The 25884-nt window shown below is 37.5% G+C and overlaps 1 protein-coding gene across 1 annotated transcript in view; it reads right to left on the reverse strand.

Annotated features, from left to right (window-relative positions):
• The window catches only part of KIF13B (kinesin family member 13B), a 199515-nt gene that overhangs the window by 118342 nt on the left and 55289 nt on the right, over positions 1 to 25884 (reverse strand). The window contains exons 3-7 of the mRNA XM_044225037.1: positions 14616 to 14628; positions 9610 to 9670; positions 7948 to 8040; positions 6388 to 6568; positions 2958 to 3045 (exon numbers count right to left, since the gene is read on the reverse strand). Of these exons, the coding sequence (XP_044080972.1) occupies positions 2958 to 3045; positions 6388 to 6568; positions 7948 to 8040; positions 9610 to 9670; positions 14616 to 14628 (436 nt within the window). The remainder of the gene's footprint in view (positions 1 to 2957; positions 3046 to 6387; positions 6569 to 7947; positions 8041 to 9609; positions 9671 to 14615; positions 14629 to 25884) is intronic.

Consider the following 25884-nt stretch of genomic DNA (forward strand, 5'->3'; position numbering starts at 1 on the left):
AGCCAAACTATGGAAAGGACCTAGATGTCCATCAACAGATGAATGGATAAATAAGATGTGATTAATACACACACACAGACACACACACACACACAGACACACACACACACAGGAATATTATGCAGCCATCAAAAATGAAATCTTGCCTTTTGCAATAATATGGATAGAACTAGAGGGTATTATGCTAAGTGAAAGAAGTCAATCAGAGAAAGACAATTATTATATGATCTCATCGATATGAGGAATTTGAGAAACAAGACAAAGGATCATAGGAGAAAGGAGGGAAAAATGAAATAAGAAGAAGCCAGAGAGGAAAACAAACCATAAGAGACTCTTAATCTCAGGAAACAAACTGAGGATTGTTGGAGTAGAGTAGGGGGAGGGATGGGGTAGCTGAGTGATGGGACACTGGGGAGGGCATGTGCTATGGTGAACACTGTGAATTGTGTAAGACTGATGATTCACAGACATGTACCCCTGAAACAAATAATATATTATATGTTAATTTAAAAAGAAAAAGAAAAAAAGGAGATAGCATGATGCACTTAAAAGATCATGGGATGGGATCTCCATTTTTTTAAATGTCATAAGTTCTAAAAATGGTTACTTAACCAAACTGAATTTTAGTTTCATTAAGTAATAATACAGAGCTATAATATAATCTACCTTACAAGGATTTTAATGAGGAACAAGAAAGATGGTATGTATTGAAGAGCTGACTACTTGTCTCCTCTTACCCTGTCTCATTTTCTTTCTAGTAAAGGAACCCAAAGCTGAGCACCTTACCTTGCAGTGGAACTGAGACTACATTTCCCAGATGCTGTAGCTCAGTCTGGCCATAGGATTAAGTTTTAGCAAATGAAACACAAAGTCATTTGGGAATTCTCCTTAAAGGGAGTAGGCATGCTCTCACATCTTGGTTCTAAGAGCTAAGATCTTGAACTATGAGAATAAGGGCATTACCACAGAGCTCTATGTGGAGAGCTGGAAGGAATCTAGGTCCCCCAAAGCATCTTTGGAGCCACTATATCAGCCCTCTGCCCATTCATTCTTTCATTTGTTCACTTAAATATATATGAAAGTCACCTACTACATGACAGGTACACTTTGAATTCTGAGAGTAAATAAGGAACAAAACAGCTGACAATTCAAAGGACTTAAATTCTATTATATTTTCCTGTTATTTGCAGCCAACACAATCCTGACACACATATATGAAAAACTTTGAAAATCATAATTTTCTATTTTGCTGTATCAATGAAAAATAATAATGTTTATGAAAAAATTCAATGTGATAAATAAAAAGCCTCAAAGTAGAAACATTAACTACATGGGGCACCTGGGTGGCTCAGTGGGTTAAAACCTCTGCCTTTGGCTCAGGTCATGATCCCAGGGTCTGGGATCGAGCCCCGCATCGGGCTCTCTGCTCAGCAGGGAGCCTGCTTCCCCCTCTCTCTCTGCCTGCCTCTCTGCCTACTTGTGATCTCTGTCTGTCAAATAAATAAATAAAATCTTTTTTTAAAAAAAATTAACTACGAAGAGAAGTTTAAGCAGGCACCAAAATAGAAAAACCAACACAAAAAGTAAAATCTATAATATTTTAGATCTATTCCAAATTCATTTTAGATCTATTAAATCTGACAATCCTGAGACTTAATGTAAAAGCTTCACCTTATTTAGCCTACACTTACTTACTGGCCCCCAATCTGTTGCCTCATGCATAAGCTGTTTTGAGCCTTTTAATTTTTTAAACAAGCAGGATGTCTCTTTACACTTTCCAGTCTCCTCTGAGCCTTCAAATACATCTGATCTCTCCCCAATGTTGTATAAATAAGTTCTCAAATGATCATTATCAAAATAACAATACCTACTAATATTTATATCAAACCCTAGCATTCTCAAAGACTTTTCACATTATCTCATTCGATCTCCACCAGGAAATCTTCCTAGACACCACCCTCCCCAGACATCTACATGTCCATTTAAGTTAGGCACCCACTCCTCAAAACTACCATGAATCCTAATCACGCATTTCTCACTGCTCTTAAAAATCATGTTGTTTTAGAACACCTTTATAATAACATCTATAAGCATCTTGAGGAAATGGACCATCTCATTCACGTTTTATACCTTCAGCACGTGGCACAAAGTCTGGCACATGACAAGTGTTCAATACATGTTTATCAAATGAAGTACCTAAAATTTACTAAGTGAAGTATTGTGGACCAAATGGTAGAAAGGATTAATGAACAAAAAAAAAACAAATGGACCTACCTCACAAGATAGTCAAGAAAATAAAACTAATTTCCATTTTAAAAATGAGGACAAAGAGAATTAGTGAGGTAGGTGATCTGAGTCATACAAGAGTCACATACAAGAGGATTAAGTATCACCAGATCAACATTCTCTGACTCTTAAATCAATGTACATTACATCACAGCATCTCACTCCACCCCTATTTTCCTATCTCGCAAAGGCTGACGGATCCACACAAAGAAGAACTAAGTTTGAAAATGAAGAGAATAAAAGGCCAATGAGTGATCCTCTCAAATTAGAAACAGACTTTGAATTCCAAATATCCAATTCATGTTTTATTTAATGAAATCATAGGCAACTTCATTATCTTATGCACTACTAGGGAAGAAAAATGCTGCTGTATATTATTTTAAGATGAAATTTTAAGGATTATCACAATTTTAGAGCTCATAAAATAAGAAAGTAAAGGTGTATTTCACAATAGATGAATAGGGATGCTTTGCAAATGTGTACACTCTCTCTCAAAATTAAACTGTCCTAATAGCCATATATGGCTTTTTAAGAAAGATCTTTGCAAAAAGTAGCTTAATAAGTAATGCTACTGATAACTTTTTTATTTCAAGAAAAATAATCATCACAAATTAAACAAGAAATAATCTGCTACAGTGAATTTCAGCAGTGTATAGAAAGGAGGTCATTACCTTGTAGCTTGTGACAGCCAGTTTGGAAAGTCCATCGACATAGGGTCCCAAAACATTGTGCTCTCTGACTTTTAACGTTTGACGACTTCTGCCATTAAAAAAGAAAGAAAGAATTTTAAAATAATAACGTGCTTTTAAAATGATTCAATTGTGCTCCATAAAAATATACACTGAATTCAACAAAGATCCCAGGTAAAGAGAACCAACCTACTTGATCTAAGAAGAATATAAACCAAAATTTAAAATCTTGACTGGTAAGAAAAACTTCATAATGTGGTAAAATATCACATCACTCAAAAGGGTACACTGTGGGATGTCTATTTACTACCACAAAGAATGCGGACTCTAAATACAAACATCTACTTGTCATTTCACAGAATGTGGTACAAAGAACAGAAACTCAATAAATGTTAACTGTGCAAGAAAGAAAACTCAAGACCAATCTGAATCATGAATAAAGATGAACAACAGACTGAATTTAATAATGACTTAAAAATATAACATTAGGCTGATCCCAGGGCTACTGGGTTGTTTATTTATTTATTTATTTTCAATTTATTTATTTTCAGAAAAACAGTATTCATTATTTTTTCACCACACCCGGTGCTCCATGCAATCCGTGCCCTCTTATAATACCCACCACCTGGTACCCCCACCTCCCACCCCCCCGTACTGGGTTGTTCAAATATGGGATAAAGATTCATGCCCTTTACCACACTAGACTAATAGATTAAGTAGATGGGGTAAAAAAAAAAAAACAACAACACATTATCATTTAGATAAGTGCAGTGAAAAGGATTCAACAAATTTACTTACTCATGATTAAAAAACAAATAGATACCACTTACAAAGAAGGAACTAATAAACTCAGTGAGGGGCACCTGCCAAAAACCTAAGGCATTACAGCATACTTAATTGTATCAACCAAAAAACATTAAGAATATGCCTTGTTGATTATATGGTAAATGAATTCTATCTCAAAAAAGCTCTGTAAAAAATATAAAAATTACAATAAAAAAAGAATATTTGTTGACAGTGAAATTGCAAGTGATTCTTATTTATGAACTTATTTTCTAATGATCTGAAATCCTCTACTACCCTAGGATCAGCTACCAAAAACTTCACCTATTACTATAAAACTGTACATGAAATAAATATAGAACAAATTTTGACATAAGTCTGATTTCAGGACATACTATATCATAGCCTTTTCCTTTCATTTTTCCTATTCTCTTAAAAAAATACTGAATTCATAAAATCAGTACTTGATATAAAATACTAAGTTCTCTTGGGGCACCTGGGTGGCTCAGTCGATTAAGCATCCAACTCCTGATTTCGGCTCAGGTCACGATCTCAAGGTTGTGAGATTGAGCCCCACGTTGGGGGTCCAATTTATTAAATAAATTAATAAATAAGTCTTAAAAAAAAAAAAAAACAAAACTAAGTTTTCTCAGATAGTCTCCCTAAGAAGGGATTGCCCTTAGAGCTTTTAATCCATTCACTTCGACTCTTCGGAAACAATGCAAAAGTCCTCAACAAACTTTCATGGTGGAGGCAGCAGTAGCAGCTAGCCCCCATGGTGCACTTACTAAGTAAATGTTCTAAGACCTCAGGCATATCCCAGCCAATCTCCACAGCAGCCCTTTGTAATATTATATAGCGGTATTATCCCCTCAGTACAAATGAGGCCTAGAAAACATAAGAAACTTGCTCAACAGGTACCAATTAGAGGACCTGGATGCAGAGCTACATGAAGTCCAAGCTCATGCTGTTAATTACTAACAATATACAAGACAAACATAAGAAGTTACTGAAGACTCCAACAACATTGTAGATAAAGTTCAAGTGATTCCACACAAGCACCGTGGAATACAAAACAGGGGGATGAAGTCCGCTAAGCATTTCTAGCTGGGATCTCAAGGAAAGTGATGCTCCTCACAGAGAGGAAGGTGCAAGGGCGAGAATTCAGGGCAGAGTTGGGAAAAATACAAGGACACAATATTCAGCAAGATGTGGGTACCTAGGCTATAACCTTCCTACCTCTGGCCTCCTTTTGTTTCCTGCTTTGACTTTCATGCTTGGTGCCCTCCAGCCACACTGGACAGCGGGGTCACTCTCCAAGCAAGTAATTTCTTATACCTCTGTGCTCTAGCACAGGCTGTCCTCTATGCCTGAATGGTTTTCACCAAACTTCTCAGTGGACAAACTCCTACTTAGAACAAAAATCATCAAGCACCTTCTGTGGAATCTTCTCTTCTCCACATTCCCTTTGCTTACTATTTTGTGTAAGCCCCCTGTACAATTTAAAAACATTATTGTATTGTATTACAATTATTTGTTTCCAAAACTCTCATTAGGACCACACTGGGAGATCTTCCTTTCCAACTTGCATAGTGCTCTGCATGTAATAATGATCATTCAACAAATGTTAAGTTTTACAGAGAAACACTTAAGTGCCAATTGATTGTCACTGGGAAAGGCCCAAAGATCATCATCTTTGTCAAAGAAAACAGATGCCAGTGAGAGGCTGACATGTTTTCTTGACTGAGCATTACTATAATGCACTGCTTCTAAGAGCACCTTTCTTTGATCAACTTCTTCATCCAAACATAACTAAATGTCCCCTGGTAACTCTGCATTCTCTGTAATAACCTCAGCTCACCCTCTGACCTTACAGACACTATTCTTACATCTATTAAGCCACAGGCTGTGGTTACTATGGGTTTCTTTCTCATTATGGTTGCACTTCCTTAAAATCTGACTCAGAAACTCTGTGCAATGGACAGATTTCCTCAGCTATGTCCTTCCTTATTAGGTTCAGTTATGACGGAAGAGTGAGAACAGCATTTTCTTAGGCTTTCTAATACTTTTGAACCACTTCGCTTTCAAAGTGTATGCCATCAAAGGGGACACTCTTTTTCTCTGGGAATTTTTAAAATTAACTATCCTAAAGTTCAGGTTTTAAATCTCTGATTATGCTTCTCCCTAACTTCATAGCCTACAAAAAAAAAAGTTATATTCTGCCTAAAATTTCTTGGTCTTTTAAAAAAGAAAGGAAAAAAAAAAACGCTACTTGATTAAGGATACCAGTCTGATATTAAGTAACTTCATTTTCCTTGCATATTTTTTGTTTGTGGTTTTGGATATATCTTAAAAAGGCAGTATGAGCCAGATATAGGTGCATTGGACAATGCTTCCCTGCCCCAACTCAGCCTTAAATGCAAAAGCCAGAACTGGCTTCAGGAAGCCGCTCAGTGTGACTAAAAACAAAGTCACAAGGACAATAACTAGATAAACAGATAAAAGCACAAAGACAATCACTAGATAAATAACTCTCTATCAGAGTTCAATATAAAAAATTTCACTTGAGTCAATTTCTAAATGTATTAGTCCACAATGCTGTAACATTAGAGTTTCCAAAGTTCTTTACCCTTTGGGATCAAGAAGGTCTCTAACTTTTTCATTATAAATTTCCATATAGGACACTTCTACTTTAAAACTCTGCTCTTCATTTTCCTCTTTCTGAGTTCGTTCAAAGAGTCCACTACAAAGTCTTGGAATTAATCCAGGTTGGTCAGCTGTGCCCATCATGGTATAAGATTTTCCAGATCCTAAAAAGTAGAAATCATAGTTATTACTGTGTCTGAGAAGTTTAAATACATAACCCTCTTTCCACTGCTCATAAGCACTTAGCAAAATGCCCAAAAGAAAATAAAAAAATATACCCAAATAAAATGATGAGACTACTAAATACAGAAGCTTTCCTATTACACATGTAAAATCTAAAGTAAACATCTTTTAGGAAGAGAATAAAAACATTCTGAAACCATCTTCACACTTAAAAAAAAAAAAAAAAGTACCTAAAACAACCAAAAAAACAGTGAGGTCTGAGCAGCTTTCTAAAATTAACTGGGAAGATCCATATGATGAATACTATTGTGACTGTTCCCAACCACTAATCATAGCACAAAAAATACACAGTATCCCTATACGCCCCAGAGCAAAGTCACTTACTACCCTCTGGCTACAGGGTAGAAACCAAAGAGTAATCTTCTTTTTCTACTATAAAATTATTTTCTCCATTGTACCAACAATATGTATTCATTAAAGAAAAGTCAGAACACACAGGAAAATAGAAAGGAAAACATTAAATCATGTGTACTCCAACTTAACTCTTTTTCCTTCCTTAGCAGCAATGCTTTTATAAAGATATTTTTAATCATACAAATTGCTGCTTTTATCACTTGACGCTTTATCAATGCCTAATAACTAAAATCAAAACACTACTTCTCAAGGACTAGGCCTTTTCTATGAGTTTTTGATGTTAACTCATTGTGACAACCCTATAGGGAAGGCCTATATTCACCAACGTTTTATAGGTAAGGAAACTGACATGTAAGTTTCACAGGAGCTGGGCTGGAGATGGCCTACCCTGGCTCAGAATCCATGCTCTTTTAACCACATCACATGCTGCCTCTTAAAAAATATCAGAAGCATTCTTCCATAAAGAATAGTTTTCAGGCCGCCTGGGTGGCTCAGTGGGTTAAAGCCTCTGCTTTCGGCTCAGGTCATGATCTCAGGGTCTGGGGATGGAGGCCCGCATCGGGCTCTCTGCTCAGCAGGGAGCCTGCTTCCTCCTCTCTCTCTGCCTGCCTCTCTGCCTACTTGTGATCTCTGTCTGTCAAATAAATCAATAAAAATCTTTAAAAAAAAAAAAATAGTTTTCAACTGGAGAAGCTATACAATAGTTTTCAATTGGCGAAGCTATAGGATATACCCTTATAAAAGTGACTCCTTCACTTTAAATAGATTTTCTTCCCTGGGAACTGCAGAGGTAGAAAAGTCAAATGCTCCTTATCAACTGTAACTGATAAGATGCTAACAATATGTATTCCCTTTGTTACTTTCTCTGTTATAATCTTTAAAGCTTAAATATATATATTTAATATTATATATATTTAATAAAAAATATATTATTATTTAACATTACCAGTCTGTCCATAGGCAAAGATACATGCATTGTAACCATCAAAAGCATTCTGAAGGATATTCTCTCCAAGGCACTTGAAAACATCATCTTGACCTAAAAGAGACAGAGAGAAAAAGAAATGAGAAAGGGTATTTTTCTGATATGTATTAAGGAGGGCACTTGTGGTGATGAGCACTAGGTGTTACATGCAGCTAATGAATCATTTAACGCTACATCAAAAAATAATGATGTACTATATGCTGGCTCATGGAACATAATAAAAAAATAAATAAAATTTTAAAATAAATTAAATAAATAAATGAATACTTAATTAATTAATTAAGAAAGGGTATTTTAAGCCAAAACTACATATGTAAAATTTTTTGGAAAACTAAAAACAATTAAAGATGCACTTTTTCAAACTATCTCCAAACAAGATTTTTAGACTCAATGAATACTTGCAAAAGCTTATGGCTTTCAAGTATTTCTAGTTAGCACATGATAGGAAATGAGTAAAAAGTTCCTGATAATATGAACTTGAATTAATAAACACTGGACAAAAATTCTCTGCAAAGCAAAAAGCTAATGAACTGCTAATTTTATAAACAATGACTATAAATACCCAAAATTTATACTAGGGACCTCCATGCACCTGAATTCAACTATATACCACCAGCTAATGTTTTATTCAGTGGGTACTAGAACTCAAAACAACCATACATATCAATTTGCTCTCCTTTTCCTCAATGGTAATTTTTAATTATAGAGCCTACAGTACACACCAGCTAGAGGAGGGAAGAATACCTTGAAAATGTCTTCTGGCTTTCAATCATGAACAAAAATAATAGGTTGAAATTCTCCTCCACAGGCTGAATTAAATATGTTAATAACTGAAGTCATTCAACCTCTCTTTGAGTCTTGAATAAAACACGAAAGAACTGGATGTTGTTATGTTTGTTATACTTTAAATGCTATAAATAACATTCCATTATGCCCCACTTCCTAGTTAATTTCCCAGATGAGTATATCATCATCTTACTTCCGATATAGAAGGAATCTGTAAGCAATCCATCGGGCCAGCTAGAGTAAATTAACCTTAACTTTCTGAACCAGCTGCAGTACTACTCTGTCTCATGACAAAAGCCAATACAATATGACCCTCAATATTTAAAAGGTATTGCTTAGAAACAGGTGTCACACGCAGTTAGGAATAAAGCCAATTAAAAGGCTGTCCCTGTAGTCCTAAATTTGTGGTGTAAAGAAGCTTGAGACAGTGCTGCTGAGGAGGGTAAGAGAATAACAGAATTCCAAGCAGGCAGGAGCAGAGCCTAGACTAAACTGTAGGTTTCCTTTTCCCCTTGCTCAACTTTCCTATACCAAGCTGCCTCTGTAGACCACATCACAGACATCTAAAGGAGTCAAAGTGGCTAGTGTGTGCTCCATGTCCCATGTAAGGTCTGGGAATGTGTTCAATAACCTGTGTACCCTATTAATTTACCTTTACTGTCTTATAACCAGAACAGCACACAGTCAATCTCCAATTTCCCCAACAATGTAAAAACAGCAGAGGCAGGAGGAAATTCTCAATACAGGTCTTATCGTTACACAAAATAATGCTGTAATACTTTGTGGGGAAAAATCAAAACACCTTTTCTATAGTAGTTAATAGGATGCTGTACTTACCTGCATATTTTTCTCTGACTGATTCATCCATAGACCAGAAACAGTGATCATATGCAAACACCTGTTGAAAAATAAAATATGGTATATACTAAGAACAAAACCTCACCATACTTATAATAAACAGTGCTATAACACTAATAACACTGTTCACAGTAGTGAAATAAAAGTACCTTACTGTCTTAACAATGGAGGTTAGTTGAATTATTTATGGTACAGTTTTACAATGAACAACTAAACAACCTATAAATGACACCAACCTTTATTTCACGTGGAAAAGTCTTCACGATGTTAGGTGAAAAAAGGGGAGGTTACAAAACAGTATTTATAATATAATGGCTATCGTATACACATATACATGCAAACACACACATAGTTACACATAGAAAGTTTATTTCTGCATGATAAGATTAGTGATCTTTGTCTTCTTTGTTTCTATGGGTTCTCTGCATTTTTACTTTTCTCAGAGAAAATGAAGATTTTTTATTTTTTTTTTAAAGATTTTATTTATTTATTTGACAGAGAGAGAGATCACAAGTAGGCAGAAAGGCAGGCAGAGAGAGAGGAGGAAGCAGGCTTCCCGCTGCAGAGAGCCTGATGCGGGGCTTGATCCTAGGACCCTGGGATCATGACCTGAGCCGAAGGCAGAGGCTTAACCCACTGAGCCACCCAGGCACCCCAAAATGAAGATTTTTTAAAAGAATAAAACGTAAAGATGATTACTATGGCATGGTAAAAGTAGTTATAAAATAGCAGATTCAAAAAATCACAACACACCCACATGCAATATTGCATAATTTCAAGACTGCAGAACACTGGTAAGAAAATGTTCCATATTAATGGAAAAGTTATGAAAGTCTGGACCATGATCCCATGTTTGTACCAAAATCTATACAGATAAAAAGTAGTTAAGAATACACATGGGAAAATGGTTAGTGGTTAATACCACCTAGTGGGACATCACAGATGATCTCTGTTTGGATCTTTTACATTTACTACTTTCCAAAATATGCATGGTTGGTTGTGTTTTTTGGGGGGGGACACTCTTTTAATTTTTTTTCACTGAATTTTCTTTTTTTTGGATTTCATATTTACAATCAAGTCTCAAAAGATTTTAAGTGTAATTTTTTTTTTTTAGGGGCACCGGGTGGCTCAGTGGGTTAAGTCTCCGCCTTTAGCTCAGGTCATGATCTCAGGGTCCTAGGATCGAGCCCCGCAGGGAGCCTGCTTCCCCCTCTCTCTCTCTGCCTGCCTCTCTGCCTACTTGTGATCTCTGTCTGTCAAATAAATAAATAAAATCTTCAAAAAAAAAAAAAGTAAAGTCCTTTTTTTTTTTTTTAAATTTGAGAGAGAGAGAGCTTGCAGAAGTGAGGGCCAGGGGCAGAGGAAGAGGGCTGGGGACAAGCAGACTCCCTGCTGTCTAGAGAGCCCAAGGCAGTGCTCGATCCCAGGACCCTGAGATGATGACCTGAGGCAAAGGCAGACGCTTAACTGACTGAGACACCCAGGCACCCCAAGTGTAATTGTTTTTAAAATCATTTAAGCTTGTAGTTCAAACTCTCCAATTTTTGGAGTCTGCTGCCTCTCTTCCTGTTGACAGTTTTCCTCTTGGGCCCTTATATGTTAGTTTGCAAGTGCATCTGAATTGGGAGTTTGTGTTTTGTGGTTTACGTGGTTGCTTGTTTTTTTCCTCTCCCTCTGGCCACCTTTACACTGCCACTCCTAGCTGCCAAAGCCCAGATTTTGGTCCTCCCAAAGTCCAACGTCTCCAAGCCCTCTGATTTACACAGACAGTTCAGTGTTGGTGGCCAGAACCCTTTCCTTAAGCCTTCATTCATGTTGGAACCTCACTCAAATTAGTTTTCACATGGTGAGTTCTCCAGTCCTTACCCATACATCAGGCCCCTCTAATCTGCAAGAGAAGAACTTCTATCACCTCCAAGAACCTGCCTCTGATCCCAAGACCCAGTAAATACTTGGCTTCAGCCCCAGCTTGCTGCTAGTCCCTGAAGTTACATTATGTTGTTTTTTAATATGATGACATGATTTTAGTATTTTAAAAATATTTTTCTGGGGCACCTGGGTGGCTCTGTGGGTTAGGCTGATGCCTTCGGCTCAGGTCATGATCTCATGGTCCTGGGATTGAGCCCCACATCAGGCTCTTTGCTCAGCAGGGAGCCTGCTTCTCTCTCTCTTTCTCTCTCTCTGCCTACTTGTGATCTTTCTCTGTCAAATAAATAAATAAAATCTTTAAAAAATATATTTTCTCTGTCTCTGTTGAGTTTGGAGTTGGCAGGAAATTGCATCTGTCTGAACTCACAGGGCTACCTGGACCAAAGGTCTAAAAGTTAATTTTTTAAAGAAAGGAGATTAGATTAAGGTGGTATATTAAGTGTGCATGCCTATATCCCGCTGCTACCTGAAATTAGCTCAAAATGATGCAGGGAGAGATGAAGGGAAAGGGCCAAAAGGAGGAAGAAGAGGGGAAAGGACAATTAAGTTTTTGAAAGCTAGACTGCTTGCTTTACCTACGGAGAAACTGAGACTCCCCGAAAAATAGTTGCAGTGAGACCGATGAGGGATAGGAGAGGGTGGAGTGGGGGCCATATGGAGATCACAGGCCAAAACACTACAGAAGAAGATGCCTCCAAAGGCAAGACCAGTTCTGGAACAGGAGAACAACTAAATGAGCAACTGGAGGACTCTGGGGGCAACCACCAGGACAACTGGTTAAAGGGACCTTTAAAGCAGGAAATGATCAGAACACTCATATCTTTGTGCAAAACAACAGGCAGGGGAGGCGTTTGTTCCCTGGAAGGGGGCAGTAATGGGAAAGCTAGGCCCAAAAGGCCAGGCGAAGCCTAGTGGCTGACAAGACCCAGGAAGAGGCAAGAGCCCTGGGGCCCAGAAGCTATCCAGAAGCTATGCCGAAGCACTGCATTGTACATTACTAGTGCTCCACAAGCTTCCAAAGCTAAACATGTTATTTGTCAAGAGTTGTGGCTCACTGTGTTAGCAACACTCCCAACAGGGAGAGGAAGAAAAGGAAAAGGAAGATGGCAGGCAGTCCCAAAGGACCGTGTATCACGATTTCAGATAGAGGCTGCTTTTCAAGCTATACTCGTCAGCTGTAGTAAGAATCATTACAGCATGGTGAGAATAAATAAAGTGTGAAGTCCAAAATTAGGCTTCTTCTGTTCTTTCAACTCTTGTCTCTTACAATTTTATTTAATTCTGTTCTTGTTACATAGAAACTACCCTGCTTCTTTTTTTGTAAGCTTAACTCTCACTTCAAAGATGCCATCACCATATGTGTGTACTTATCAAAATGCAGGCTCTACATGGCACTCCTCTCTCGATTATTACGGGTTTTCTTTCTTTCTTTCTTTTTTTAATTTAGGGATTTCCTTAACAACTGCATTTCTGAATCTCAGTTCCAGTAGAGAAGCTACCATTAAAGTAACCATTACAAGAGTCGATACAGGCTACACCCTGTTCATGGGCCGCTGAGGTACAAAGAATGAACAACCTGATGGCTGGCAGGTGGGGAAGCTGGGATTGGAAACCAGCCTTTCCACCAGGGGGCTGTTTATCACTAGGCTGGGTTGGCTCCATTCCCCAAATTATATGAAAGCACTGCAGCCTGGTACAAAATTAGGAACTAATGAACACTTAGTTCTTACTTACTCACAATACTGAATAGTCTTCTTTAAGTTCTAGCAGTTTTGCAATTACAGGAATCTTTAAATTGTTATAGGAATCATCATCCAAGAATTTCCTAAAGCAGACAAACCCTTTGCTTTCTAAATATTATTCCTTTAAAATTTAAAAAAAAACCTTTTTCAACAACAATAAAGGAACACACAGTGCACAGTCAAATAACACAAAAACATAAAAGTAAAAAATAAAAGTCTCCCCATTCACCAAGCATACCTCTCCCTAGACATAACCACTATGTTAGTAATGTGGTGTTGATCCTTCCATACTTTTTATGTCAAGTCAACAATTTCTCTCAACATTAAGACACAACTGAATTAAATAAAACATGAACAGTTTTTAAATGTTGTGTAACATTTCTCACATCTTTACAGCAATCTCCAGTCTCCAGCTCCATCAAAAAAAATCAGAAAACAAAAACAAAAAAAAAAAAATCAGAAAACAGAAATAATCCAAAACCTTTCCAGAAAAAAGATGAGAAATCAGAAAATAGAAATAATCCAAAACCTTTCCAGAAAAAGATAAAAAGATAAAAGATAAAAAATAAATATGATTTTTACATATATAAAGAAATCCAGTGCCATATTAAACTATTAAAAAACATTACTCAAGTGCCCAAGAACCGTGTCTATACATATTTTAGCAACAATAGAAAATGGAATTACAATTCAACTGCAGACTCAAAAACAAAATCCCAAGAATGTAGATAAAAATCTGAATTTCCTGACGAGTTCCAAGTAATGGCAGCAAATGGTCAATTCAAAAATATAGTCCTTGTGTCCACTTTCACAAACCTATAAACTCCTTCAAAGATACAAGAACTGACGCACTCCACTGAAGTTTCTTTAGAATCTGGGCTCAAATCTAAAATGAAAGCACATCTGCCTGAAGAAACTGTGGGCCAGGGCAGCTTTCTGTTGGCCTGAGAATGTGTCCCCAGCTGTCTGGGGAACAACATAGATGAGTCTGCCTAGCACGGTACTGACCACAGTCTGGAACGACCAGTTTCGAGCCAATCCATGGTGAACAGTGGAGCACAAAAGGAATCTGTGTTGTAGTTGCCAGGAAACTGGCCAGAATTGGTCAAAGTACAAATACAGCTTTTCCATAAACCTTCAGGCCCTCCCATGCCAATAAATGATTTCGGGTTTATGAAAAGGCTGACAGCTTGCATTACTTTTACAAAAGTGACAAGAGAGAATTCTTTTCTGAGAAGAAAATTATCAACCCTTCAAAAATATGCACGTAAGATCTTTACAAGCATTTTTTGCATAATAAAGCAAATCTCTTACCTTTGGCTGGCTTCTGCATTTCCAAAAGAGATGTCATTGTGGACATGAAAGAAGAAGGAGAGAGTTCAAAAAAAATTTCTTTTGGTTAGAAGACAATTTTGATGGGTAAAATGATAATAAATACCATGTAAATTTTTAGCAAGAATACAAAATATTAACTTTGAAATCAAATAGCAATTTAAAATAAAGGAAAAATGAATACCTATGAACTAGTAGAGTAGAGTCCTTAATTATAAAAAACTAACTTGTATCTCTCAAGAAGAAAAAACATTATCTGAGCCCTGGATAATTTTTAAAGTCCTAACATTTCTGCCTTACACATTCTGCTTATCCTTGTATCGGTCTTGTAAATATATAATTTAAAGAGTCTTTACTTTTTATCATTTGACTTTGCTTCCAAGTTTGCTTCTTTAGTTTTCTCTGCTTTGATACAGCAGCAGCTCACTTTATAGGCCCCTCTATAAAAAAAACAAATTCTGGGGTCACCTGGGTGGCTCAGTGCATTAAAGCCTCTGCCTTTGGCTCAGGTCATGATTTCAGGGTCCTGGGATCGAGCCCCACATCGGGTTCTCTGCTCAGCGGGGAGCCTGCTTCCCCCTCCCCCTTTGCCTGCCTCTCTGCCTACTTGTGATCTCTGTCTGTCAAATAAATAAATAGTCTTTTTTAAAAAAATTCTGCTCTGGCTAAGAAAAAACGGTTTTATTAAAGGAACAACTAATTTTTTGCCAGTGAATTATTACTTACTGACTTACTCACTTATTCCCTATTGATCTATCTTACCCAGGTAAGATAACCTCCCCACCCCAAAACTGTGACTCATAACTCCTCAGGTACAGAGACATAACTAAACCCAGTATACTCTGGAGATAGTTTTAAACTCAGAGAAAAGTTGCAAGAAAGGCACAAAGAACTCCCTTCACCCAAATTCACCAAGTGTTAACATTACCACAGCTACTATATCATTCCCCCCTCCGCCTCCCCTCCTCCATACACAGATAGATAATACACACACACATATAATATATATATTAGTTCCTTCCTAATCATCTGAGAGTAAGCTGCAGACATGCCTCTTTATGCGAAACACTTCATTGTCCAATTCCTTAATACAATGATGTTCACTTTCATAACCATGGTCCAATGTCAAAAAACTTAGGAATAAAGGAAAGAACTTTAGAAACCAGAGACAAAAACAATAACTGGAGCTTCAGGAATAACTGTTCTCTCTCCAAGGACCAAATGTCAACTCAAAACTAAAACCTGAAAGGAAACTGACACAGAAGTATTTCCTTCTAATTGTCAATACAACTTTTGTCCCTCTGTCTCATAAAAAATTTTCTTCTAAAACTTAATACTAATTTGCATCAAATGATTTCAGGTAAGAACATGAAAACACCAAGGAAAATCTACCAAAGAGTGACACTTGTCCAACAGATTCTTGGGTGACAGCTGATGTGGCTGACATATAAAAGAAAGTACTTTCTCTAGAATACGAGATACAGAAAAACTTCCTGACAAAAAGAGATAATGAGATAATGAGTGAGATAATGGTAGAGGTCACTGATGTATGCTATCATCTTTGTTCTTTCCTTTTTTGTTTCTCAGGGCTTTGTTGTTGCTGTTGTTGCTGACTATATTCAATGCTATTACGTTAATTTCAGGTGGTCAACTAGTGACTGCACAAGTTTCTACACTATGCTGTGCTCACCCCAAGTGTGGCTACCATTTGTCACCACACAATGCTGTTACAGTATCACTGACTACACCCTGTGCTGCCCCTTTCATCCCCAGGACTTACTCATTTCGTAACACCCCTTTACCCATTTTGTCCATTCACACCCCCTTTCCCTCTGGCAACCATCAATTTGTTCTCTATATTTATAGCTCTGATTCTGCTTTTTGTTTATTTATTCATTTAATTTATTTTTTTAAGATTCCACATATGAGTAAAATCATATGGTTATTTGTTTTTTTCAGTTTTACAGATGAGAAACTTAAGGCTCAGAAAAGTTAAATGAACCTATCCAAGACATAATAATAAGCAGTAAGGAGATGTCAAACTAGGTCTTCTGATTCCCAAAGTCCACATTCTTCCCCTTTTTCACACTGATGGAAACAGCCTCGTCAAGTTTCTTCTAGACTTAATCTATGAGTCATACATTAACAATTGTTCTTGCTAACAGAAACCTTTCTCAATGTATTAATTTCCTTCATTCTAATTATTACCAATAAAAGGTTACCACCTAGTGCTTATGCCAGTGTAAGTTTACTTAAACTCCAGACTGTCTTTTCTGAGGGAAAAATAAGATATTTAGTATGATATTTCAAGTTTAAATAAAATATTCTATGCAAAAATCAGCTCTTCCTAAGAGACAATCAACAAATAACAAAATTCAATAATACAGAACACATCACAGAAGAATCCATGAGATTAACCTGAATTCAGAACCTAATAATAAAAACAGAAACAAACCAGTAGATTAATTACAGAGCTAAGTTTCCAGCTAGGGATTTTGGTGACTACATCAGTCAAGCTCAAATAACCTACAGAGCCACTGGAAACCCAAAGATGTAATTACAGCTCCTCACAAAAATAAGTAAGTAAATTAATTAATGAAACAAAACCTTTCAAGGTATAGTTGCAATCCAATATGGTAATGGCTAACTTCTCCCCAAATCCCTTGTTTAGAAACTTTAGCTATCCCGCTTACAGCAGAGATTCAGGAAGCAAAGGAAACCAGTTCTGACCAATCAAAAGAGCCATCACAAAGTAAAAATATGAAAGTCTTAGTTTCTATCAGCTGAGTTGAATTACTTTTTGTTGTTGTTGTTGCTTAACTTCATTTTAAAACCTTCAGACTCACAAAACATTCCAAAAAATAGTACAAAGAATTCCTGTGTATCCTTCACCCAGCTTCCCCAAATGTGGATGTCTTATATAACCACAGTCATTATGATCAAAACCAGGGATTAACTATCAACGCAAACTTTATTAAACAATCTAGAGCGAATCTTAAACAAACGTTTTGCCAACTGTATCCCACTGATGTCCCTTTTCTGAACCAGGGATCACACCTTGCTTGCGGCTGTCTGTTTCCTCCCATCTGGGACAGTCTGTCTCTCATGACCCTAACACTTGACAAGTACTGGCCAATTATTCTGTAGAATGTCCTTCAATGTGGGTTTCTCTAATGCTTCTTCATTACTAAATTTGGGTTATGCGTTTTGGCTGGCACAACACTACAGGTAATGTGTCCTTTTCAGTGCCTCACACCAGGAAGTACATGATCATGGCCATCCACGTCTCCTAACTGAGGATGGTAACTCTATGATCATCTGCTTATGGCTGCATCTACTATGTTTCTCCATATAACAGCACTAGTTTTCCCTTTGTACATTTTTCTTATTGGGGGAGACTTTGGTACTATATAAATATCATCTCTCATCATACTTTCACCCAAGAATTTGAGCATCATTGATGAATCTTGCCTTCAACAATTACTGTTTCCCAAATGGTGACTGTCTAGTTACTGGAGATGTTAACAGCCCAGGTAGATCTACATTGACAGATGTGCTTTTTAGGAAGAGGTAAACTTGGGAAACAAATGATTTAGTAGCACAGTTTGAGTGGAACAGTTATTTATGGAGAAGCTACTCATCTCCTTCTTTTTACTGACCTGGTTTATCGGTATAGCTCACTTCTCATTTAAATAATACATTACATCATAAAATTAAGTCCAATTACACTAGTAATTTTTTAAATATCATAATATGAAGAACAAATTTAATGACTATTTTATATAAATTGTGATCTTTGGAAATGTATACTGATACTTTTGACCATAATAATATACACTACCATTGAAAGAATAGCTCAAAGAACGAGAAATAACATAGCTGGATGCAGGAAGACTCAAGGAAGACATGATGTCATCTTCAGATTTGAGGAGGCTCATACATTTGACCATAATAAAAATAAAATCAATATTGGATCCAAAATAAACCACACAACATCCTATACGTATAAAACATAGAGCAGTATCAGCAGAATTACAAGTTACAAATCAATTATGCTGTCCAACTACCAAAATTGAACATAATATCCAAATATCAACACCTCTTTTAATTTTAAAGATTAAAGTTTCTGAAACCTTCACAATTAGAAATATTTGGAATCTCTGTTTTAACAGGATCTCTCTCCAACTCACTCCATAACGGATGTATACATCACAAAGAGCTTATTCTGATACAGCCGTACTACGTAATGATATTGTTGCTTTTTTCAGACTTAGCTGGCAGTACCAGCAACCAAACAACAATCTGTGTGATTATCGTTATTTTTTTCTTGGTCACCCCTCCCCTGATGTGCTTTCTGCACAAGGAATAAAGCTGGATATGACTAAAATTTTCAACACTGACTAGACTCACCAAAGAGTCAATCTTTGCTTATCTCGCCAGCTTTAATAAGTGCAAACATCACTAAAAGGCCTGTTTAGTATTTCATTGGCATTTGGAGTACTCACTTCAGTTTTGAAGAATAAATTTTAAAAGCATTATCGATAAAGTAGAATATCTAGGAGAACAGGATATATAGGAGGGTTTGAAAACATTACCACTAAAAGAATAGATGAAAGGACTAGAAATAATGTAGCCAGGTGCAGGGAAGACTCAAGGAAGACATGATGCCACCTTCAGATTTGAGGGGGCTCACAGATTTGGGGGTAGGAGAAGCAGACTTGTTTTAGGTCAGCTTAGAGGCTGAATTTGGTAGGATCCACTGGAGAAAGCTAAAAGAAGAGAGATATCTCTCCAATACAATTAACACTGTGTTAAATGGCCAGCTCCCATGCATGGAACTATATGACAAGAGAAAAGTAGCTGGTGAGGATGTTGTGGAAGGAAGGAGAAATTATACACTGGATCACTTGTAGAGCACTCTTTATCTAGAATAAGAACACAAACACCAAACATTCAGTAAGTTCTACTTCTGGTTATTTCTAGCACTGATACTTGCAAATACCTGGTACATCAGAGGTAAAACCAAGTTACTGGTCAAGCATCGTCTCCCACATCACAGCTCTAGAGGATTCCTCCTCTCCAGCAAGCTAGTGGACATCCTACCCCTAATACTTCTGTATTCCACAGACCTACACTCATAATGCCACTCCCTCAGACATCTCTGTTCAAGCTCTACCCCATGAGAAAACACAGATCAAACTCTAGCTCCCTTAAGAAACCTTCCATAAGAACGCCAGCCGAAAGTGAGTTTTCCTCCCCTAGTTTCTCCTATAGTCAAAACTATCGGTAGTGCTCACATCCTACCTATTATTTGGTCACATGATATAAACTTTTTAATACATGGGTCACCTGCTTAGCCAGACTATAAGCTCTAAAGACAGAGTATACCTCTCCTCATTTATCAGTATCCAACACAAGGCTCTTTGTTATTCAGCAAGCTCTCCCTATGGCCTGGCCTCTGCTTCTGTCTTACCCGCAATCCAGTGCTGTCTGCCTTTCGCCCACCCTGACCACCTCCGACTGGCCCCAGGTGCCCAGTTTTCTAGCCTCAGGACTTTCATTCATGATTTTCTTTCTGCCTTGAAATCTTGAGGCTAACTCCTATCCATACGTTGTTTCTCAGCTTAATTATTATTTCCCTACCTTCATCTCTCTTAAGCATCCAATCTAAATTAGGTTCCTTATGTTACACTCAATCGCATTTATTCCCGATAGAATAAAACCATTTCCACCACCATTTCCGCTCTCTAAAATCATCCCCCAACAATAAAACAAACAAAGAACAAATACAAACCTCATCTTCAAATAAACTAGGAGATAACTATAATGAAACACATTACATGAAGACAGAAATGCATCCAGGGAATGCAAGGAAAGATCAGAAATGGATGGTGTGGAGTATCCCAGAAGTTGAGGGGGGAGGGGGCCTTAAAAAAAGGAAGAACATTTGGGTCACTATCTCTGATATGCAGTCCTTGCTTTAAATCAAGAGAAAAAGACAGTTTGATAATCCTCTTCTACAAGAATCTTTCCCCCACACAAACTCTAATTGGTTGAGAACAGAGAAACATCCAAAAAATATGGCCACTGAACCACAAAGGGCATATTTTACAATCACAAAACTTTAGAAACATGAAAACTCCTGTTTATAAATTCCACAATTTCAATTACCAACACTGGGGTAGCGTAATTCAAAGAAGACACTCACTATTAACTCTGTCATTTGCAAATCACCTGCTTCTTCCCATCTGTCAAATACACAAACAGAGTAAATTTTAATCTACTGTACACTTGAGCTCTAAGAATGTTTAAATCTGGTCAAAGATTTAATACAATATTGGTGAACTTGGCAGGGGGGTTGAAATATATTTCATATCTATGTTAACAGGATAATACATATTCATTTTAATAATTACATGTTAAAATAACTCCAAGGTATGTAACAGATTAGGCTAGATTACTGAAAGACTAATTTTAGACTCCAAAAAAGAAATAATTACTTCTCTCAGTATTTGTGGGTATCTCTGATTTCTAATTTTATGAACCAATATTTCTCCAGTTCTGTTGTGTTGGATTTCTCCTTGATTGGACAGGATTTAACAGAAAAAAGTTTTTACTGAGCATGAAATTAACTCTCTTGTCTCCTTACTCTTTCTATCCAGATGCAAACCTCAGTCTCCAAACCAGGAGTCTCATATTTAAGGTCCACAGGCCCAAATATAGCCCACAGCTATCTTTTCTTTAGTCCTCACAGTATTGACCAAAAGTCAAAAAATCAGAAGATTCCACATCAAGAATTCTCTTAAAAATTGAGGGATCTGGAAACACAAAGCCTAAATTCCCGCACATCACCACTGTCTTCCACGTGGATCTATCTGCCAGGCGGCAGCTGGAGTTTTAAATTCTTGCTATTAACGAAAGTAGAATGGGGTTTTTGAGTAGTACTCAAAACAGAGGCTTACAAATTCATAAAAGTAAAGAGAATGTTTCTAAATCCAATCCCAAGAACCTATGTAGAGTGCCTTCACAACTCTATCAGGACTACACCACAGATTCTGCCCACCCAATTAAATAAGACAATCCTGATATCTCCACACACAATCCTGGCTATCAAATCCTAAACATGGAATCCTAAACTCAAATATCATATGCAGTAATAATGTCATTTTAGTTAGTAGTTATGAAATAGAATTAAAGCTAAAGCTGATCTTCACTATAAGCAGTAATAGGTCTAGAATTCATACTTGAAGTGGAAAGGCTGCAGGCTTTAAGGAATAAAAGAGCATATATCTGATGCCTGGTGCACGTACATTCATGCATGCTCAATTCTGATTCATGAAGCAATGTTAACTTGGGGTTTATGTCAGCGAGCAGGTTGAGAAAAACTATAATTTCTAGCTCATTACTATAATTACTGTCCAAATCCAATGCTTAGCAAAGATCTCTTTAGCTTCCTTAAGTGGAAACTCAATTTACAAGCATTCCCCAACTAAATACTTCACTACTTACAAGGGTAAGAACTGCTTAGCTAACTAACTGAAGATTGCTATGTTTATCCTTCTCCAGAGACATGACTTTGATCTTTGAAACGTCTTTCAAACCCATCCCTTCTTCCCTTCCCACATTTACTCTTTCCTTCAACAATATTTACTATCTATGATAAGCCAGGTCCTAATCTCAGTACCTTGCAAAACTGCACTGAACAAATCAGACAAAAATCCCAGCTCTCTAAGAGCTTAAATTCTACTACAACTGAATGAATGAGTGAATATGTAACATAATAGTGCTATGGGGAAAAAAAATTAAGCAGGAAAGACAAGGAGGGAGTGAAGCTGGAGTTGACTTTTTTTTTTTTTTACGATTTTATTTATTTATGTGACAGAGAAAGAAGCAGGCTCCCCACTGAGCAGACAGCCCAATGTGGGGCTTGATGTGGAGCTCGATCTTTGGATCGCTGAGATCATGACCAGAGCCACCCAGGTGCCCCTGGGGTTGACATTTTAAACAGGGTGGTCAGGAAAGGCTTTGTAGAGTGGCATTTGCACAGAGGCCTAGGGAAGGCAAAAAGCTTATGGAGAGGCAGCAGATACAGTGACACCCTATTTCTTCATCTGCTCTAGGTCTACCCACCACAGAGCTTCCTACTGGTGCCCCCACTGCCTCCTCTCTTTTCTCTACAACTCTGCACTCAGCCACTATGTATCTAAACCACATGTTTCAGCAGGTCATAATTCTCCCTAAAACCCTTCATTGGCCCCCTAGCCCCTAGAGGATAAAATCCACTCCTCAAGCAGGAAAGGCTCTAATGCACATTTGTGCACGCTCCATAAATGTTAGATATCATCATTATTGTGATTTCAGTCACGATGCAACGTTAACTTGGGGTTTAACCTCTTCCCACCTCCCAAGCCTCACTCTCCTACTGCTCCTCCCCCAGTGCCTTGTGCTTTACACATATTTGGACATGTCACGTCCTTCAGGCTTGGTTACTTCTGTACTTTTGGTGACCTGTGTACTTCCTCCTACTTTTCGGCCTGGTGATGGCCTTCTTGTCCAAAAAAAACCCCAAAAAGGTACTGTCTCCATCCATTTTTAGGAACTTATAAGCTCCCTAGGTCTTCTTTCCCAAGAAAGTGTTGTAGCTGTTATTTCCTCCCCTTGATTACAAGCTCCTTGAGAACACAGGGCATGTTTCATTCTTCTTTGTTTATCCAGTCCTGCCATATGGTAGGCACTCAATGATGCTTGACGGAATTTGCCATGAGATGATGAGCTTATCTAAATTGTTCAGTTGTTAAATTAACTCCTGATTTATACTATCCCCAAGGTCTCTATAATTCTTCTAGTGTCCTGATCCTCATCCAAAAAAATATTTGTTATGAGATACATATAGTTACATATCTTTTTAGCCAGATTAGAATACCATTTACCAACTATTCATAATATATTTGAATCAAAAGCAAAAAATGCTTCCAGAAACAGAAAAAAAAAGGACACCATGCTTTTCTCTACAGAAGAGAAAATCTTCTCTCAGCTCAAATCAATCTCAGTTGATCTCAGCTCAGGTCATGATCTCAGGGTCATGAGTTCAAGCCCTGTGCTGGGCTCCATTTTGGGTATGGAGCCCACTTAAAAAAATAAAAAGAAGAAGAAGAAGAAGGAAAGAAATTAAATAAGGTACAAGTCCTTTCTGTCAAGAAGCTCTTCATGTTCATCATGAAAAAGATTCTAAGCCACTAATATCTCCCATTGTTATTCTCCCCCCCACCCCTGGTCAGGGAAATTAGATGTGTTTTAGAAAGTTTTTCCATAAAACAACACTGAAATGATAAAAAAGTTCAACCTTTTTGCCAGAGAATGAGCTTATTCCTCAGTATCACAGAATGTTGACTTACCAAGCAAATCATCTCCTGTGATACTGCATAAAAATGGTGCTGTTTAAACACCTTTGCATATATATTTTTAACAGTGACTCCTACAATATAGGGAAATATGTAATAGTACAAAATTCACGTGAACAAAATACTGAATTAGTAAATTCAGTATTTTGAAATTTAAAAATTTCAGTATGAAATTGTTAAATATGCATGAAAATAAGTGAGATTTTTGGTCCATGGATGGGCCTCAGTGGGTCTGTGAACTCCCCAATTTTTTTTTTCTGGGCAGAGGAGCTAGAACTTTCAGATTCTCTAAAGATTTAGTCTACAACTCAAAAAAAGGTTAAGATAGAGTGCTATAGAGACATTTTCCTAAGAGCTGTGGAGCTTCATGTCCTTACCCATGTTTGGCTTAAAAGACTAAATTGACAATGAATGGCCAGATCATACAGACACTGAAACCTGCAACTTCTGTGGCAACTGACCCAGAACAGTCAGGAATTGGTCAGTGACTGCCAGCTTTCCTATTTTTTGCCCCTGCTTGCAACTCAAGACCAATCAGAAAAAAAGCCCAATATACTCCCAAACCAACCACAAATAACATCTGCTTCTAGTTAACCGGTCTCCAGCTTCCGCATGCCAACAACCTTCACCAGAAGCACACCTGAAATCCTCCTTTTTTTTCCTTTTCCCTTTTTTTTTTTTTAACTATAAAGCTTTTGTGCTCCCCTGCCTGCCTCTGAGTCTTTGCCAAACTCAACTGAGATTGCAGACTCCCTTGCTATAGTAAACATTGAACAAATAGCCTCTATTTGTTCTCATTTGCATGCTCTTAGTTTAATATCCACAGGCTGATTAGCTAACATTTTGGATAAATAAGAAAGGCACTGAGGACCAAATTAAATGAAAGGCATCAAGACAATAAGAAAATAACACTATCTCGTAAATTTATATTTCTGTTATAAGATACTCTGAAAAGAAACCAAAAAGAAATGACCAAAGGAGGAAAACCAGGTGAGAGTGGCATCACATGAGTTTCAAGAAGGAAGGATCATAAGCAGTATCAATTACTACTGAGAGCTCAAGCAAATTAAGGGGGGAGGGGTGCAGTGGGTGTAGAAAGCGCTTTTTGGTCTGTCTCCCGATATTGATGGGGGCCCAGCCACACTTCATTTACTCTCTGTGGCTTACAGTGGACCAACCTGCCCAAGCCTCAGAAATTCAAGAAAAAAGCTCCTTCCACCTTGTGGAGCATCCCAGACTAGCATTAGTCAAATGTCACAAAAGTCAATGCAAGGGGAGGCTGACACAGTGGTCTCCAAAAGTCCAATTTAAAGAGCAATTCAAAGACCTGCTTTAATTACACTCCTAGAGTTCATTTCCCCTGTGATTTTCTGAGACAACTCCTCACTTAGGCTCTCCTCCACAGGCAGGATACAACTTGCAAGATACCTTACTGTTGCTTCTGTTCTCATAGCTCATCATCGGGATCCGACACAAGCTTTGGGCAGGTTCCTAGATGGTGAGCCTCCTGTTCATTCCAGCTGCTAGGGCTGAAAAGAATCTAGGGTTAGCTCTTTAAGGATCACTAATCTGCTTTGAGAGCCGGTGCAACTGGTAAAGACTACAGTGGATCCAGGAATGAATGGGAAGTGTAATTAAACAAAGTGTACTGTATTATCTGAAAGCTTGCTAGATCCTGAAAGTTCTCATCACAAGAAAAACATTTTGAACTATGTACGGTGATGGATGTTAACTAGACTTACTGTGATCATTTAGTAATACAAATATGAAATCATGTTGTACACATAAAACTATAAGGTCAATTATATCTCAAAAAATAAGAGGGTCATGGGCTCAAGAGAATAGAATCT

The sequence above is a fragment of the Neovison vison genome, chromosome 11 (assembly GCF_020171115.1).
Source record: "Neovison vison isolate M4711 chromosome 11, ASM_NN_V1, whole genome shotgun sequence".
NCBI lineage: Eukaryota > Metazoa > Chordata > Mammalia > Carnivora > Mustelidae > Neogale > Neogale vison.